Source organism: Ambystoma mexicanum, chromosome 10 (assembly GCF_040938575.1).
Source record: "Ambystoma mexicanum isolate Mex_15411 chromosome 10, UKY_AmexF1_1, whole genome shotgun sequence".
Lineage (NCBI taxonomy): Eukaryota > Metazoa > Chordata > Amphibia > Caudata > Ambystomatidae > Ambystoma > Ambystoma mexicanum.
Window position 1 is genome coordinate 82623016 of NC_090932.1, and position 18918 is coordinate 82641933.

The window sequence follows — 18918 nt, forward strand, 5'->3', positions numbered from 1 at the left end:
AGTCCAGCAAAAGAGTTGGGGGGGGTGGTCTCTAAGGGAATTAGCACAGAAATTGGTATTCTACTTAACCACAACCCAGCATCTTAACGTGATGGCCTGGCTACTGTGGCCCTAGAATTTGGAAGCATTCTGCTACCTCCAGAATGCAAATGAACCCTGGCCAAGGCAAGAGCAACAGCTACGTTGTACTGCAGATAAGCAATAGGAAACGCTTCACCTTGTGGTGTGCAACTCAGCACCTGGATCCATTGCATGTTCAAGCTGCACATGTTTTGCCATGCCTGCTGTCTTTAGCAAAAGCTGGTTTGGCGCACACTTCTAGCGAGGTGCATTTTGCAGCTATTTCACACTAGACACGTACCTCAGGTCAGCCTTCCCCATGGTTGCATATAGATTGGTGAAATAATTCCTTAAGGGACTGTTGGGGAGAATTCTCAGAAATGTGTTAATTCCCTTCTATCTTAGAGACCTTTTTTCTGGACTTTTAATTTTTATCCTGGAGAGTGAGACCTTTTTTCCCTCGCGCTCATGTATTTTTCTGTTATTTGAACTGTTTCGTTTGGTTTTGGAGTCTGACAAACTCTATAAGGCATAATCTTTTTACATTGGGGCACACAGCACCTTCATTGCAGTGCCACAGATAAATACTTTGGATTCCTGCTAAAGTTTAACTACCTTCTCTTGGATAACTGTTTCCTCCAAGAGTAGTGAAGTGAAATTAACTTAACTTACCTTTTTGTTACTTTATAGACCAAGCAAACACTATCTTACAAAAGGGTGCTGGAGGGGTTACTTAGTATCCCCTTTGTCTATCTGCTCATGTAACATTTTTATGTTAACCTTTCTTCAGTTAATGGCTGGTGGCAGTGGTTTGATTTTTACTACCATTGAGTGTTTTTACTGCGGGCTGCAATTGCAGCTGCAGTAAAGCACCCATGGGTGCCCATTTTGTCAAAATGGCTCGGTCTTCTTTTTTCCCCATTTCCTGTTGGAAAGGTCCTTCTTGAGATTTACTCTGCGCGCCAAACAAGGTTTGGTCCCTTTGGATTGTTTTGTCTTTGGCGGGATTCACGGGTGAAGCCTGCCTCTGGCTCCAGCGCATCTGGCAGGGCATGAAGCACGAGAGGTGCCTCAAACTCCCTGTGCTTAGTCTCCTTGGTTACAGGAATGCACCCAAACGTGATTGGCTGGCTGACTGTCCTTGGAGGATAGCCACCCTGCTGTTTGAGTGAAAGCTAGGCTGCGAATGAATGGGAGAAACCTGCATAAAAGGCGAAGTCTTTTAAACAGAAGGCAGAGTTTACGACTGGACGAAGGAATCCGAAGAACTTTTCTTTCTAGAACTCCTGGACCGTTGGTTGACCCGGTGAAGCCATGCTGCTGTGCTGTAGCTCTGAATTAGCCTCTACTAGAGAAGGCCTGCAGTGGACGACTTTTCCCCCTTAGGTTGGTGGGACCAATCGACCCCCAAGACTAACTCATTTGGAAATCCTCTCAAAGCTGACTACTTCCATTGCTGCTCCAGGAACCGAGTGCCAGGGAGAGGAACACCAGAAACGAGTGTATCGTTTTTAAGTCGGACCTGAGCTCCTAGAAGATCCTTAGGATTCCCTTGAAGCAGAACTAACCAAGCCTGAACCACCTCAACAGAGTGCTGGACCCCAGATGCAAGGAAAGTCCATAAGGTATCCGAGAACCGTGGTGGCGTTATTCGCAAGAAGCTGAAACCGCGAAGTGCTGCTGATCTGAAGTTTGCCCATTGCTGCCGCCGACCTTCGATTCGTAGTACAGGAGTCCCCAGACATTTTCCCTTTTGTCCCCACGACTGAGGCCCAGGAACAACCGGATCTGTATACCTGCAACAGGAACAGAAGCCAGCTGGAACCAATATCTTCAGACCTAAGGTACTGTGAACCAAGGGGTAGCTCTCAGTTGAGACTTGCATGTGTTGCCTTTTGCAGAGTTGCTTGCAGCTTTGCCCATCGCAAGCCTCCCAGCTTGGGGCCCAATAGTTATTTCATTTTCTACAAAGATCTCTAACATTGTGCAATACTTTTACTTACCTTCAAGAAGTGCCTCAGCTCCCCTAGGCTTTGCTCAATTGACATTGGCTGTCCTGGCTCTGTGAAGACTCTTCTAACCTCTGACTTTGTGCTCTGATCTGTCCCTCCAAAAAGTTCTACATTCTTTACTCTATAGCTGGGAAAGGGTTAATCTACATTGCATTGTGTGGGAGGGGTTCAAAAGTACCTGTTGGAGAAACTTGTTATCCATTTTCCGTCCCTCCCCTTTTCCTTTTTGACACAACTCTGTATTGCTTTTAATGTCCATAGTGTCTTAACAATTGAAGTTACCTCAGGGTATAGGAAGTGTCTGTGTGCCATCCCAGATGGATATCTACTGATTTATTGAAATTGAGAGTGTGTATTTTTGAAGTATATTTAAAGTGTTACATTTTTGCTCCCTTCTAAAGAAGACTTATTCAAACTGACTGTTAAATTAATAAATCATTGTTTAATCAAGAAACCTTGAGTGTAAATGTTATTTGGATACTTGTCACTGTGAAAGTCTGTTACAACCCTACAGCTCACATTGACCCCTCTTGAGATAAGCCTGGCTGCTCAGTCACTCTACCAACTTTTGTAGTACATGCTTATACCAAAGGTTGGGTTAACTATTGCCAAGACAACAAGGCTGCTGCAGTCTCCCACAGGGTACTGCATACAATCTTGCCTAACGGCATCCCTCCTTCCACTCCCCGCGACAAAAAGCCACCACAAGGGAGGATCCGCGCATATTCCTGGAAGAGGTTGCAACACTGCTGCTCAAGGACTCCATCGAAATCGTCACAGCGAACCAGGTAAACAAGGGTATCTATTCAACCTACTTCCTTGTGCCAAAGAAAGATGACCATGCGCCCTGTATTAGACCTGCGCCCTGCAAACAACTATGTCCAGCCACAAAAATTGTGCATGACCATGCTACAACAAGTATTCCCACTGCTAAAGCGGGGGACTACATGGCAACATTGGATATGAAAGATGCCTATTTTCATATTTCAATGTTCCCAGCGCACAGAAGATTCTTGCGCTTCAAGATAGCAAACCAGCACTACCAATTCAAGGTGCTACTCTTTGGCATAGCATCCGACCCAAGGGTATTCACCAAGGTATTGGGTGCACCTGCACAGGGAGGCACTCGCAGTGTACCCTTACCTGGATGAGTGGCTGAATACAGGGGAGTCTCCCCAAGTTTGCAGGTAAAATACAAAAGAACTATAACACTTCTCTTCCAATTGGGCTACTCTATAAACACAAGAAATAAAGCCTTGTACCAAACCAGAGCAAACAGTTCCTAGGAGCTGTCATAAACACGGAAGAAGGGTTAGTCTTTCCATCAAAGGAAAGGGCACAAAACACGCTACTGCAAATACCTCAATATCAAGCCGGTCACCAGATAAGCGCACACAAAGCTACGCATTTGCTCGGCATGATGGCATCTTGCATTTACCTGGTCCCACACGCACGTTTGCGCATGTGCCCCATGCAGGAGTGGTTGGGGAAACTGTGGTCTCAGGCAAGCAGTCAGTGAGACGATATAGTGGTCGTTTAGCCAACACTAGTACAAGACCTTCGATGATGGACAAAGGAGAATCAGTTGAAGGGGAAACCCTTCCACAATCCGGCAGTGTAAGTGGTAGTAACAGATGTGTTACTCTCCAGGTGGGGGGCACATCACCTTCATCTCACAGCACATGGTCTGTGGACTTGCATCACGGCACAGAACCACCTCAACCTGTTGGAACTTCTAGCAGTATTAAAAGCGCTTAAAGCATTTGAGCGCAGCTGACAAATCAGTCGGTACAGATCCTAACAGACAGCACCACTGCTATGTTCTACATCAACCAGCAGGGGGGCACACATTCTCCAAATCTGTCCAAGCTAGCGCAGAAAATATGGACATTGGCACTCAATCGGGGGATGTTCCTATTGTCCCAACGTATTTCAGGGGAGCGCAACACCCTAGCAGACTCGCTGAGCAGAGATTCCCCTACCAGAGGAACACGAATGGCAACTAAGCATAAATGCCGTAGACCACATCTCAGTGGGGTTACCCCACACTAGACTTGTTCGCTACAAGAGAAAACAAGCAATGCCCAAACTTCGCGTCCAGGTTTCCCCAACCAGTCTCCAAGGGGAACGCACTATGGATGAGCTGGTCGGGGAAATTTGCTTACACGTTTCCCCCCTAGCTCCTCTAATGAGCAGGTTGGTGAACAAGATTCACAGAAAACAAATGTTGCTCATCCCAGTGGCTCCCATGTGGGCAAGACAACCATGGTATCCACATCTGCAGAAACTGGCGATGTGCAATCCCATCAAACTCCCATGCCAAACCAATCTGCTCACCCAACACGAGGGAATAACGGAACACCCTCAACCTCACTCACTGAACTTGGCAGCTTGGCTGCTGAGTTCATAGAGTTTGGACATCTGAATCTACCACAACGGTGTATGGATATCCACAAGGAGACACGTAAACCAAACACCAGACACTGTAATTTCGACAAATGGAGATTTGGAATTTGGTGCCAGTCAAAACAAATAAACCCTGTAGAATGTACTCCATCCCACATTCTAAATGATATGCTCCACTTGTTAGACTCGGGGTTAGTATTGAACTCTATAAATGTTCACCTGGTGACTTCATCAGTTTACACCACCTCTCAGAGTAAAGTATTGTGGTGGAAAGTTGCTGCCATTAAAGCGTTCATGGTGGTAGCAAAGAGACTCCTCCAATTTCAAACACACTGCCAGGTTGGGATCTCAATGTAGTACTCGCAAAGCTCATGGGACCTCCCTTTTGAGCCTATGCACAAGTCAAGTCTTAAACACCGGACATAAAAAAATGCCTTCTTGGTGGCTATTACATCCATAAGACAAGGCATAAAATAAGCAGCATCGCAATTTGCGATACAATAACGCTGTTTTGCTGTATATTTAATGAATCATGTCACACAGACTGCAATATGATTCATTAAATATACAGCAAAACAAAAGATTGTGCCTAAACTCTGCCTCTTCTCTGCCTGAGTGAGGCTGTTTACAGCGTGCACTGCAGGCGAGGCAGAAGCACCCGGGGCTGGGCTCATAACATTGTATCAATGTTATGAGCCCAGCCCGGATGCCAACGTCATCGCATGACAGGAAGATCTCAGTCCCCCTCTCACACTGGCTCTGGCGTTTTCGGAGGGAAGGAGTGCTTGAGGTTTTGGTGGGGGAGCCGGGCCCGTTTTGCATGAATATTTTATGCTCTTAGAAGGCTTTCATTTAGTGAAAGAATATTTAAAGCCTTCTATGAGCCAGCTGCATTATTACTGCGGGTGCTGGTTTTAGAAAGTGGCCTGAACGGACGGGAGCAATATTATTGTCAGCCACTTGCTAACACCAGCACCCTCAGTAATAACGCAGCCTGCTTGCAAAAGGCTTTAAATATTCTTTCATTTCATGAAAGAATATTTAAAGCCTTCTGTGAGCAGGCTGCATTATTACTGGGGGTCAGTGGTCGAAGTGGGCGGGAGCGGTGCTCCTCTACTTATTTTAATTGAGTTTTACCATTCCTACTCATTTTAAAAAGAAACCGTTCTGGAACGGGTTTGTTTTAAAATAAAAGTGTAGGAAGAGTTGAAACTTGCACTTTCAGTGCACTGCACTGGACGTTCCCTTAAACAGCAGGCACATTTCTTTTGGCTTTTTATTGTGCATGGGATGGGGGGCAGCGATGGGGTTTGTGGGGAGCGGTGCAGGCCAGTAGGGAACATAGTTCCACTACTTCTTTTCGTACACTTCGACCACTGCTGAGAGTGCTGATTTTACCAAGTGGCTGACATTATTTCTCACGCCCGAAGGGACGGGAGAAATATTATTGTCAGCCACTTGCTAACACCAGCATCCTCAGTAATAACGCAGCCTGCTCAAAGAAGGCTTTAAATGTTCTTTAATTTTATGAAAGAATATTTAAAGCCTTCTACGAGCAGGCTGCGTTATCCATGAAAGAATATTTAAAGCCTTCTTCGAGCAGGCTGCGTTATTACTGAGGGTGCTGATTTTACCAAGTGGCTGACAACATTATTTATCCCGCCCGTTCGGGCGGGAGAAATATTATTGCCAGCAACAGGACCCGGCAACAGGCCCGGCTGAAGAGGTGTGCCCCCCCCCCCTCCCCCCAGTGCTGAGGGTGGAAAGTGGTGCAGGGTCAGACTGGGGCATACAATAATTGACTCGGGCACCAACTAAAAAGTGTTCCACAGTTGCAAATGGTAATTCATTCCTTTTGTGATGCTGTTTGAATAACCCAAGGGAAAGGTTTCTGATGTGCAAATTGTACATTTTAGAGAATATTTATTCAGCAACACTGTTCAAAACTATAATAGTCCAGTTGAGTAACTCTTCAAGCTGCCCCACATTGGCAAAAAAGATGGGCCACTAATTTGAACCAAAAAAACAGGCCCACACAACTTGCAGAAGGCCTTTCAAAAGGTCTTCTGTGAGCATGCTGCGTTATTACTGCGGGTGCTGGTGTTAGCAAGTGGCTGAGAATAATATTTCTCCCGCCCATTTGGACGGGAGATATATTATTGCCAGCCACTCTCTAACACACAACACTCACAGTAATAACGCAGCCTGCTCACAGAAGTCCTTTGAAAAAGGCTTCTGTGAGCAGCAACAGACCCGGCTCAAGATGTGTGCCTCCCGGCCCGCCACTGCTGAGGGATGAAAGTGGCGCAGGGTCAGACTGGGACATACAATAATTGTCTCGGGCACCACCAAAAAATTGCTCCACAGTTGCAAATGGGAATTCATTCCTTTTGTGACACTGTTTGAATAACCCTAGGGGGAGGTTTCTGATCAGTGTGATGCAAATTGTACATTTTAGACAATGTGTATTCAGCAACACTGGTCAAAGCTATTAGCAACAATATAGTTCCGTAACTCATCAAACTGGCCCACATTGGCAAAAAAATGTAGCCCACTTTGACCCAAAAAATGGGCCCACACAAGCATTTTGCGTTTTTGGTTAAGCCATGGGCCTATTGCCCTATAGGCCAGTCCGAGCCTGCAATGGTGCATGGAGGTTAGCTGCCGAATTTATCACGAGGCAGGCAGCCAGAGCCAGTAGGAAGCTTTACACTGGCCATAACTTTAATGTGAGCAATGCAAAGCGCATATTAAAAGCCCAGAACGAAAATTGTGACTGTTATTGCTGTGCTTTGCAGACTGGTAAGATGGGGGCATTTGCTGGACCCCTCTCCTCCCAAAGGCTCAAGTCCTCTTTAGTTTGTAAAGGCTAAAGGCCCCAGCGCTGTTCCAGATTGCTGGGCTGGGTGTACTGTTAGCAAGTGGCTGCGCTAGCATTTATTTCTCCCACCCCTTTGGGTGGGAGAAATATTATTTTCACTCCATAGCGGTGCCGAGGGGCCGTGTTGATTCTCGACATTTGGTTCTGCAGAATAAGATAACTAATTTCCCCAATGTGTCAAACTCTTTGTAGCTGCTGTCTTCATCTTGGGGAGTTACTTGTGACTGCTACATGCCAGAACACTAGAAAAGTGAAACTTGATAGTAAAAATAAAAATGACACACTCACAATTGCATCTGTATTGATGTCTTGTTGACAATTTGATGGACACTGCACTATGCACCACTGACTGCTGCATGACCCAGCTGCACAGAGCCTTGAACTGAGCTCTTTTAAAATCAGATCTATTTATGTGGTCCATTCATGCAGTGAACCTTTACATTTTATAGACACTCATTTTTCTTGAGAGGTACATAGAAATGCTGTATTCTTGCTAATTGTTTGTCTTGGGGTAAAACTAACTTAGGGTGACTATTAAAATATGAGTACACAATTGCTTATCAAATACGTTTATTTGCTAATCAAAAATATTTTAATTAGCACATTCTGCTAATCCATTTTTGAAAACTAATTTATGCCTTGTAAGAACAGTTAGTGAACTTAAAGCATTGTCAGTGCAGGACTCATTCTTCGTCATCCACAAAGATGGTTTTACGAACAAGCCCTAGGTTTTCACCGAAATAAATTTCAGAATTTCACGTGAACCAATCCATTGAGCTACTAAGCTTCTTCCAGAACCCAGCTAGCTCAGCTGAGAAACTCAATACACTAGATGTAAGGCGGGAGGTCCTTTACTATGTAAACAAGACCAGACCGCTCAGGAAAACAGACCAACTGTTTGTCTCCATAGCACCAGGCAGAGATTATCATTATCCAGCAAAACACTGCCTTTCACGCCAAGAGCTCACTCCACAAGGGGTACAGGAGCTACTTTGGCTTTCATTCCAAATGTCCCGCTGGACACCATTTACAAAGCAGCTACATGGAGCTCAGTATACACTTTCACTCAGCACTACTACATTGACTCTTTCCAAAGCAGATACTCAGGTGGGACAAGCAGTTCTAAAACATCTATTTGCCGATGGACCGTCTTACAACCCGCCACCTTCTCCAAACACTTTATGCATAGCATGTGATCTAAACAGATTGCACAAGCCTCAGAAGGGATACATTACTCACTGTAATCGTATTACGGATGCTTGTATCTGTTTAGGTTCACATGCGTGCACCCTTTCTCCCCTTGGAAAGAAGGTGCATGGATGTTTATATGAGCTTTATCTGATCATATCTGCTTTAATACACCTGTACTCGATTTACACTTTATACTACCTCATGTCAGAAACAAAACAATCTGTAGGACCTCGACACGTGAAGGACCATGAGTAAGGTGGATGTCACACTATGGATAGTATTACTGGCATGCCCTCTTGACGTCCATTTTCGAGTTTAAAAAGAAAACCGGTAATACTCTGCCGCTTCCACTAGAGGCCGGCCTATGAATAGCATGTGAATCTAAGCATATACAAGCATCAGAAATACGATTACAGTGAGTAATGTATCATATATATATATTCTAATCTGTCAAGGTTTTTTGCCTCACAGGTGGGTGAGGGGATGGCCCCAAGGAGTCTGGCCAGAGAGAGGGGGCGAAACGGGGAAAGATGTCACAATAAGTAGGATCTGTCTTACTGGCATTACGGCAGAGATCATTGGCAGAGAAACATGCCTGAATAGCAGTCAGGCAGTCGGGTATGAGGGGGTGGTGTAGGTAGATGAAGGCAGCTTGAAGGAGAGCTATGTCTTCTGCATAACACTGGAAATTAGGTGAGAAAGGGGAGATCGGGTAGGGCAGAGGGGCCAGGTCGATGTTGAAGAGCAATGGCGTTAGAATGGAGCCTTGCGGGATGCCACAGGTAGACTGTGTGGTGGAGGAGAGAAAAAGTCCCATTTGCACTTGGGAGGGTCTGTTAAATATGAAGGAAGCCTTGCCTGTGCCCTACCTACGGTATCAAGAAGCTGGTTTATGAGAATGGAGAGGTTGACTGGGTCAAAGGCAGAAGAGAGATCAAGGAGGAAGGGGAGTTGGAATCCAGGCTGGAGAGTAGGTCTTCACGAGTGTTCAGGAGAGCAGTTTCTGTGCCCCTGGCAGCCCTAAAACAGGACTGGTGATTGTGGAAGCATCCAAACAATTCGGTGTGGTGGGTCATTTGGGGGATGACCAGTTTCTCCATGAGTTTGCCTGAGAAATGGGTGATGGAGATAGGGATAGGGTGATAGCTGGGCAAGAAGGCTCAGCAGATGGCTTTTTTAGGAGCGGGTGCTCAAGAGTGCTTGAGGGGTTGGGGGAAGGAGTCTGTGGCAAGGTCGGGCTGGAGCGAGAGAGGCAATGCTGTCCCTGATCGTTCTGGAGGAGCAGGGGAGCACCTGTTTAGAGGCGACTTTCATTGAGCGCACGTCTCTAGAGGCATCTGGTGCATTGTGAAAGAGAGTTTGACACGGCACACTCCAGCCAGGGACTACTTCCACTGACACTGAAGGTGGTGCACAATAAACACCTTTTTTATTTTTATTTGAACCCTGGGTTCTTTTTCTGAAAATGCACCCAAACCGTCTCACACCCACCTTAACAAATACCCTGTGTCGCAATGGACCATGAACCAGGCCAGTCTGTAACCATGAAATATTTATTTTTAGAATTCAAATAAAAAATCGGAGCAAAACAAAATTTAGGGCAGCAGCCACCATGGTGTGGCAACAGAAATGCAAAACCTTATAGCACAGTTAATTCAACTCCTAACACACTAAATACATAGACCTTTAAGAGAAATGGCAACAAAATCACTTTTCTTCACAATCACAGATGGCAAATAGGTTATGCACCCCCCTCCCCCACCCACAAAAAAAAACCTGCTGACTAACTTCTCTGTGGATGGAAAGCAATGGCAAGGAGTCGCTAAGAAGAGGGAAATCGGATTGAAAATTCAGCCCACCAGCCAAGAATGTAAGGCCAGAAAAGAAATGAAAACCTTCAAAATAAGCAAAATGCAATACTCAGATTTTACTGGTTACTCATCAGTTTACACTTGCGGTAGGGTAGCTTTGACAGAAATTCGTGTGGCTGCACTACAGAGACCAGGAAGCTTACAGGCTACTGAGCAGGGCACTAAAGCAACGTGAACACTGGTGAGAACACCGATTTTGGGAAGGAAAACAAAGCAGCAGAAATCGCACGCGGCAGAATTGCAATTCCTTATTTTACATGGGCTTTAAACAGGAAAACTGCTAATAAATTGGGCTTTTTTTGGGATGAGGAACAAAGGTACAGAACAGGTAGGATACTGAGGGGAAGGGATGACTCTTTATAGGAAGATAGTATGGGTGTTTCTATAAGAAATGCAAATCGGATTTTAAAGAAAAGCAAAATACACTGGCAAATTCGGTTTTGATAGCACAATGACTAGTTCTACCGAGACTATACTTTAAGGACTATAATTCTTATAGAAAGGCACTTGACATGAGGTGGTTGGGATCGAATTGCAACCAGCTCACTGTGAATCTTATAGGGTAATTTATTATTTGAAATACTAGGCACTTGCACAGATAACTGAAATTATTATAAAAAGGAATACGCTAACAAATATGCACTAACACAGATTCTTCTAAGGAAAGGATAAACCGAGGATACTGGCATCTTGGGAAATATCTAGGGTTTTTATGGGATTATAGGACTTGAACAGGATACAAGGTAAGAGTGGGATATGCAGTTTTTGGGTCCTTGGTGATGTGATACTTACAAGGTACACTTGCGTTTGGTAATTTGGACAGCCAGCAAGGTGTCTGGACAGCGGGCCAAGGATCTGGTCACTGGGCAGCGAGGTCAAGCGATCTGGTTACTGGGTCAGCTGGGCTCTCCAGGATGGGAACAGCTGGGCAAGGTCTGGTCACTGTGGAAAGCGGGATGGGTCCGCTGAGCAAAGGGTCTGGTCACTCGATTCTCCTAAAGGGGATCAGCGGCCTCCCCCCTTTTCTGCCTGGATTATTGGGTGTGTCTGGATCTAGATGGATGGTTCTGCCTGGGTCTAGATGGTCTTGCCTGGATAGACTCGGCTGCCTCTGGATCTGGTTTTGGAGTCTTGGAACGTTGAATCTCAAATCTGCCTTGTGTCTCCTTGTTTCCCCATTAAATAGCCAGAGTGACATCCTAGAATTTTACAATCTGATTGGAAGCACCCAAGAATTAGTCCTATCCTAGGATAGGCCAGCCTGTTGGTCCTCCCACCTCCCTCCGGGCCGATTGGTTCAGGGGAAGTGACATCAGTTTGTGTGTGCGTTTTATCACTTGCTTTGTCTCAGCAGTTAATTTTTACTAGAAATAAGTTATGGAGCACAACTTAAAATTTCTACTAGTCACCATCATGAGAAGCAGATATGCATATTCCATATTTCACAGGGAATCGGACAGTCCTATCGCCAACTCTGTGCGAGGTAGCATCGCTTTTAGACACAGTTAGGCCATTTTTATACACTGCATAATACTTAAAATTCTGCAAATGGCTACACAGATGCAAAATAGTATTTGGCGTATATTCATCAAGTTTAATGTCTGTACCATGTATGCTTCACCCGAAATGCACTTTTCCTGCCATTCCATTTCACCACTGGTGTCATTGTGCTTGTCCAAAAATCACATAAACTGTCATATGACATTGCTGCTTATTCAGATGGCGGGGGGAAAATGTCTTAAAGTATAATGTCCTTTATTGTCAATGAGGTAGATTTGCCCTTGATGTCGGCGGTACTCCACAGCAACTGTCTCTGCCAAGCTTGGCTGGCAACAAAGAACTTTTATGATGTCTTTTGAAGTTTTTGCTCGTTCCCCTTCAGAGGGAGGCTTGAGGAAATCGCACCTCGCTGTTATGCCCAGCCCAACTGGCCTCCTTTGTTCATTCTGGCAGGGCTGCCGGCCAGTCTGATGCTGCAAACTTCCACACAACTGGGCCTTTCATGTACCCATGGGGGGCTAGTTCACTGGTGGAGGTAATTCTGTCCCCATGGGAGGCATGGCACCTTTGAAGTAAGTGCCTGCCAAACCTGTTATTCTGGTTTCCCCAAGTTTTCTTTTTTTTCTTCCTTCTTTTCAACAGAAACCAAGTCGTTTTGGGCTTAAAGATAATGTACATTTTAGAGCAAGACCCCCATGCCCACATATGTAATCCCTTTTCTGTGTGAGCACAGGCTGTGATTGTCTTTCATTTTGAAACAGCATTCATCTGCTTTGCAAAAAGCACAGTTTTACATGTGGGTTAATTTTTCTTGGATGTCACTTTACAAATGTGGTTTTTGCCGCACAGTTTCACTTCACTCAATCTTCTGGAAGGCTTTTACAGATGCGGTCAGTTTCTGAACACAGATATATTTCCAAGCATCTCTTTGAAACTGACATGGGGAAAAAGAAACGCTACATCATTTCTTTAATTTACTGCAATGGTTGATAGCAAAAGAAAACACAAGCATGTTTAGGAGGAAATGCTGAATTCTTTGCCTTTTAAAGTCTTTTCCCAGTACATCAGCTGTCTGTAAATGTATTGCCTTTCTTCCTGGTACTCAGCACAAGTAAAGCATGCCAGGGTGGGTTTTCATGAAGAGCACAACTTTGCAATGTTTTTAAAAATGAAATCACGAGCAAATTGCAAAGCCTTCTTGCATGTCATGTGTGCAGCTTAAGTATTCAGAAAACAGAACAGCAAATGTAGTGCCGTTCTGCATGTAGGTTATTTTCAGATGGTTTTAAATGGAGGTAAAATAATGCAGAGCACTTATTTTGGTGGCAGTTCTTGTATTCAGTGCTCGCCACCATGTGCGCCATGGAAAGGAAAATGCAGCAGTTTTTCCGCAATATTTCCATGTAGTTTTGAGGTGAAGGGATTTTTGTCGTGGGCCTTAAATGTACCCCACAATTGGGAGAGGAGGATAGTATGGGGGAGGTGGAGCAGGGGAGCATAAGACAGAGCGGACAGGATGTCCAGTTTTGGAAAAGCGAGTGGCCAGTACAGAGCAGAGGGCCTGGAAAGGGGAGGGGTAGAGGAGACTGCATTAGGATTGCCAAGTTCATTGCAGATTTTATAGTTCAGCCGTGTTGTTGGTGTCTGCAGAGATATACGGCTTGGACACGAGCCCTCTTCTTGGAGCAGACGGAGAGGCGGTATTCCTTTTGAAATATGCAGCAGGCCAATTTGTCAGAGGATGAGCTAGATGCCAGCCACTTCCGCTCTGCAACTTTGCACTTGCGTTTCAAAGCAGCCAAGTGTGAGTCATACCAGGAGTTAGATTTGGAGGCAGGCTTCATGTGGATCCCCATGACCGGGGCAAGGATGTCCAGTGTATTGGAGATAGCTGGAGGTTAGCAAAAAGAGTCAGAAGTAGATGTTATGTCTTGTTTCCCTGCCTTGGTCCTGCATGAATGCAGTGACTGGTGGAATGAAAGCCTGTGGAATGTTGTGGCTTGAATACCTCTGCAGATTCTGTGTATGTCCGTTGAAGGGAGCCTGGCCCAGAGTAAGGAGGGCTGGTGGTTCTCCCACCGTGTAATTTACCTGTAATCCTGAACTTTTACCTTGAACCTAAGTAAAGGTTTTACCAGCAAAGTGGCTCCTGACGTTCTGTACAGAGCAGTCATATCAAGAATTCAATGTGGGTGGGTTGAGGAGGAATGAAGGAAGAGGTAAATGCAGCGACTGACACATGCTTAATCGGTCAAATGACTGAGAAAAGAGACTGGCAGTGCTGTTGGAGGCATCAGGGGACAGGACAGGTCAATGTGAGGAGAGAGTGGTAAGACCAGCCAGAGGGTTAAGGAGAGGGTTAAGGAGAGGGATGTCTGTTGAGATGAGCACATCAAGGGTTTGTCCGGACCAGTGGGTTGGGCCAGAAGGAAGGAGCGCGATAGGGAGAGAGTGCCACAAAGGTTGCGTAAGAGAACAAAGGCCCCATCGAGCGAGTCGAGATGGGTGTTGAAGTCCTCAAAGAATTTAAGTTTGGGGGAGGAGGCAAGAAGAGAGGACGACAGGTTGGGCCATTCTGAGAGGAAGAGGGAGAATGGTCTTGGGGGGGGGGGGGGGGGTCTGTAGATGGTAGCAAGAGTAAGTGAGAAAGTAGGGGAGACAGCCTGCAGACCAGGCATTCAAAGGATGAGTAGGTTTGGATTGGGGATGCTGGAGGCAAGAACCGCCTCAAGGAAGATCAGAGCCACTCCACTACCAGCCCGTGAAGGCCTGGGTGTGGACAGGATCTCATAGCCTTCAGCGAGAAGGGTGTGAAAGTCAATGACTGAGCTGGCCTTGAACCACGTCTCAGTGAGAGCAAGGACATCCAGGTCAAAGAAAGAAGACATTTGCATAAGTGTTAAAAAAATAAATTCTAATAAGACAGATGGAAGGAGTTTATGAAATAAGCAGAGGATTAAGGCATTGGTAAACAACCAATTTTGTTTCTATATAAAGTGCTTCCTGCACTTGTTCAACAATTTGTTCTATAAAAGCCAGTTTATTTTTTGTATCTCTGGGCCCTGTTTTTAGAAAGCATTATTTGGCCATATGTGTTGTATTTGTGAAGAATGTTCTAATTTACGTATAAAGGAAACAGTAATGTATTGACCTGGGTTCTTTTTCTCCTTGCAGCTCATCAGGAGGCCCAGCGTGCACAATTCTATGTGGAGAAGGCCAAGCAGGAGCAGAGACAGAAAATTATCCAGGCAGAAGGAGAAGCTGAATCTGCTCGAATGGTAAAATGTAACTTCTGCCTAAACATGTCCAAAGTATTGCCAGATCCATCTGAGTTCTCCAGATTCAGGAAATTCATACATCTGGTGACACTGTGGCAGGGTCACAAAGTGCCACTTCTCAGACAGTCATATGCACCTTAGGACTACTAGGCAATATAAACACTTAATATATATGAGTTGTATATTGTGCCATAAACTAAAATGTTACTTTTTGGTCCTTCAGGCACTCCAGTGAATTCTTGACTAGCACCCCTATTAAGGGGTTTCTCTTGATATTACTCTACTTTCCTTAGGCAGGATCTTCCATCTTGATTTACTTCTCATTGCTCTGACCATGTAAAGCCGAGGCTTTGGATGATGCGTTTCGCTCTCCATCCTCTTTAGAAATTCTGCGGTACAAAGTCTACCTCGAGACAACGGTTAAGATTCTTCTGAAGTTTCTTTTTTCAACACAAAAGAGAAATGGAGGTAGCTGCATCATTTTCCTTCATTGGGGCAGCTTATAACATAGTTGTCTTGTCCGGATCATTTAGTACCCCAACTTCATGCTGGTGGTTTTAGTTCCTAGAACAGGAAACCTGCTAACAGATGGGGTCAGTGAGACCGCAGTCAAAACAGCATGCCAGCACGCTTATTGACTGCTTGGTATGCATTCAAGATGACTGAGGGCTAGAGCTAGTTTGGAAATGAAATGTTGGCGAAGAATGCTACAGACTAGGGTGCATTTAGTCACTCCAACTTCATCTCCCCTTTTGCGGGCCACTTGGGAGGAATTTGACCATCTGCACAGTGGGTGTGCGCTCGCCTGAGCTTTTTTTAAATGTTTAATTAAATGGGATGATGGTAGACCAACCTCAGGAAAATGTGTGGGGCTAATCCACACACATTTTCCTATGCTCACAGCACAACCAACTCATAGACCTGTGTACTGTGGGTGGACACAGCCTAGAGGCACAGTCCCAACTTTCATATCTACTTGGGATATGACAGCCAGGGGTACACGGTGCATCTACAGAAGGGGGAAGGACCAAATCTTCCCCCTGTCATGGCCATCCTGATTAACTAACAATGGCTCCGCCCTACTCTTTTTTGTTGGGCCCTGCAGCTGGTGGCAGCAGCGATTTGCATACATGGGGCCTGGCTGCAGAGGTTAACAAAGGAGACTGGAAACCCCAACAACCTTTCATATGCATCTTTGTCAACATGAAGCCAGCTCCCGCCCTCAGTATCTGTGACAGTAAGCTGTCTTGTATGGGACTGTGTTTACAGAAGTTCACCCCACAGGGGGATCCTATTGATAAGGTACGAGAATGTGGTTTGCAGGAGCCAGAGAGTCTGGTCTCGTCTCGGCTTCAAGGGAGACCTGCCGCTTTAATTGGGAACCACAGAGATCCATTAACCAGAGAGACTTTGATCCACGTCAGACAGGAGAATGGGTGGGACTTTGTATCACTAGTTTTCACCCCTGCACCTTTATTGTTGCTAAGCACTCAGGTTATGACCTCATGCATACAGGAGATTGATGGTGGCGACCCCAGGATTGGTTCATTAAGGTAGGCTTAACCAACAATCACTGTGGTCAATTTGGCTTTAAAAGAGGGCTGGGAATTCACTTGAGGTAACCAAGAAAAACTCCCCCTTAGACCCTGGCTAAAGGTACAATCTCCATTGCATCTTCCGCCAGTGAAGGAAGGCCGGGACCTCCAAAGAGGGAAGCAAGGTCCCGCCTCCAAACATCTCCCAGGGAACAGAGGGAGATACTGAATCCAGAGGACCCTCTAGCTGCTGCAGAACCAGTACCCAGCCAGGACACAGCATACCCTGATAAGCTCTGCAGCAAGCTTCCTAGGTAGGAAGCGTCAGAAGGTCTCTGAACCTACAGCAAAGGACAAGGCAGCTGCCTGCAACACACTCCTCAGCTTGGGCCGTCAGCCTTAAACGACGACACAAATCCATTGAAGAAGCTGAGAGAAGCGCGTCAACGAGCATCTACCGACGTCCGCCTTAAAAAAACTTTGACTCCCATCTTGAACTCTGTCACAGAAACCTGCAAAGTTCCCAGAAGGCACCTAGAGTCAAAATGAGAGCAATTTCTCCCTTTGTGCTGAAGCAAAGAAACCTTAAAAGAAATCTTAAACTGTTGTGGTTATTAACCATACCGACTACCCTGCTATCAGTATCCAGAGTGCATCTTTTTTACTTCTTTGACACCATCTGTCCTCTGCATTCCCTTACAGGATGGGTTGTATTTCGTACTGTTAGACTGTCGTGATATTGTATTTTCGCTGTGTTGCAACTAACCAAACGATCCATGACTTTACAGAGATAAGCCTGCTGTTCTGTCCACATTACTAAAATTGGACAAGGAGGTTTATAATTTGCTTGCGTTTCTAATCTGTTCGGATCCTTTCTGGTGTACTAGAAGTGTGGGGCTGATTGATGGTTTGGAAATCGATATTCATTCCTAAACCATTGGTACCCCGGAAGTTGATTAGTGACACCACTTATTAAATGCTTGTCCTCATGCTTGCACAAGACTCCCCACCCCCCAGAGTACATTAATTTGCCTGAGGCTTTTTGCCTTCATTCAGATGAACAAGACACCTCAAGAGACTTTAATACATACATTGTGTATTGAGAGCGCCTTTAACATTGCCATTGCTGTCTCAAACTTCTAGAAAAATCAAAATTAGGGTTTTCTGGAATACCCAATTGATGTCCCTTATAAACATGCATTTCCCTCCCTCCACCCAACAGACGCTTTACTAACTACACTTTCATAAAGTAGTCTCCGGATTGCTAACTGCAATCGATTAAACTCTTTCAAATCTTGCATTAGACCTGGATGTAGTGAGAGAACTGTGATTGTTTCAGTGCTGGAGTGATGCTCTGCAGGTTCTGTATGTATAGATGGTTGCCCCATAGACCCACTAATTGGTTGGCATTCCCACCCACCCCTTGGGCTTTCGGCTAGCAGCACATAAGCGCGTAACGTTGGATTACTCCCAACTTTCCCAATTAGTCCATCTCATCAGTCTGACCATAAACCAATGTTTCTAGGGGATTCGGTCCTCCGACGTATTCCATATCTTTGACAGTAATCACCACAGCTGTGCTGCTTCGGAAAAAAAGTCTGCATCCTGCGTCCATTACGTCGATGCGCCGTCCCCGACGTCCGTAGCCTCAGTTCCGTTTTTTCCACGAACGTGTTTGCTTCGTGAATCTCGGTACACCTCGACTCTTTGGAGTTTCTGTTGTGATCTTCTCGGTTCTTTGAACCTGTTCGTCACGAACAGGCTTTTTCACAAAACCGATGTCTACCTCGTCTTCAACCCCGCGTCCGGGCTTCAAGAAATGCGGGGACTGTGGGTCCAAGATGTCGGTAACGGACTCGCACAACACCTGCCTCTGGTGCCTCAGGGAGGCCCACGACACGGACGACTGTGTCGACTGCCAGTCGCTCACGGCCAAGGCCTCGCGGAAGCGCAAGAAGTTGTTGTCGGTAGGTAGGGTGTCTAAGCCCTGGAAGTCGAGGTCTGCGGTGCTTTCGACGGATGATTCGAGAGGCGACTCTCCGCATCATCGTTGGAGGTTCAGTGGGCCTCCTTCCAGGAGTTGGTCTCGCCACTCCTCTGCCTCTTCGAGGCATTCCCGGAAGCGCCGGCATCGGTCGCCTTCCCCGTCCTCTTCTGAGGACTCCGCCTGTCGGCGGGTCGCTT

At 45.8% G+C, this 18918-nt stretch overlaps 1 protein-coding gene across 1 annotated transcript in view; it reads left to right on the forward strand.

The window, feature by feature from the left end:
- The window catches only part of LOC138491177 (prohibitin-2-like), a 424112-nt gene that overhangs the window by 271506 nt on the left and 133688 nt on the right, over nucleotides 1–18918 (forward strand). The window contains exon 7 of the mRNA XM_069617553.1: nucleotides 15096–15199. Coding sequence (XP_069473654.1) covers nucleotides 15096–15199 — 104 coding nt within the window. The remainder of the gene's footprint in view (nucleotides 1–15095; nucleotides 15200–18918) is intronic.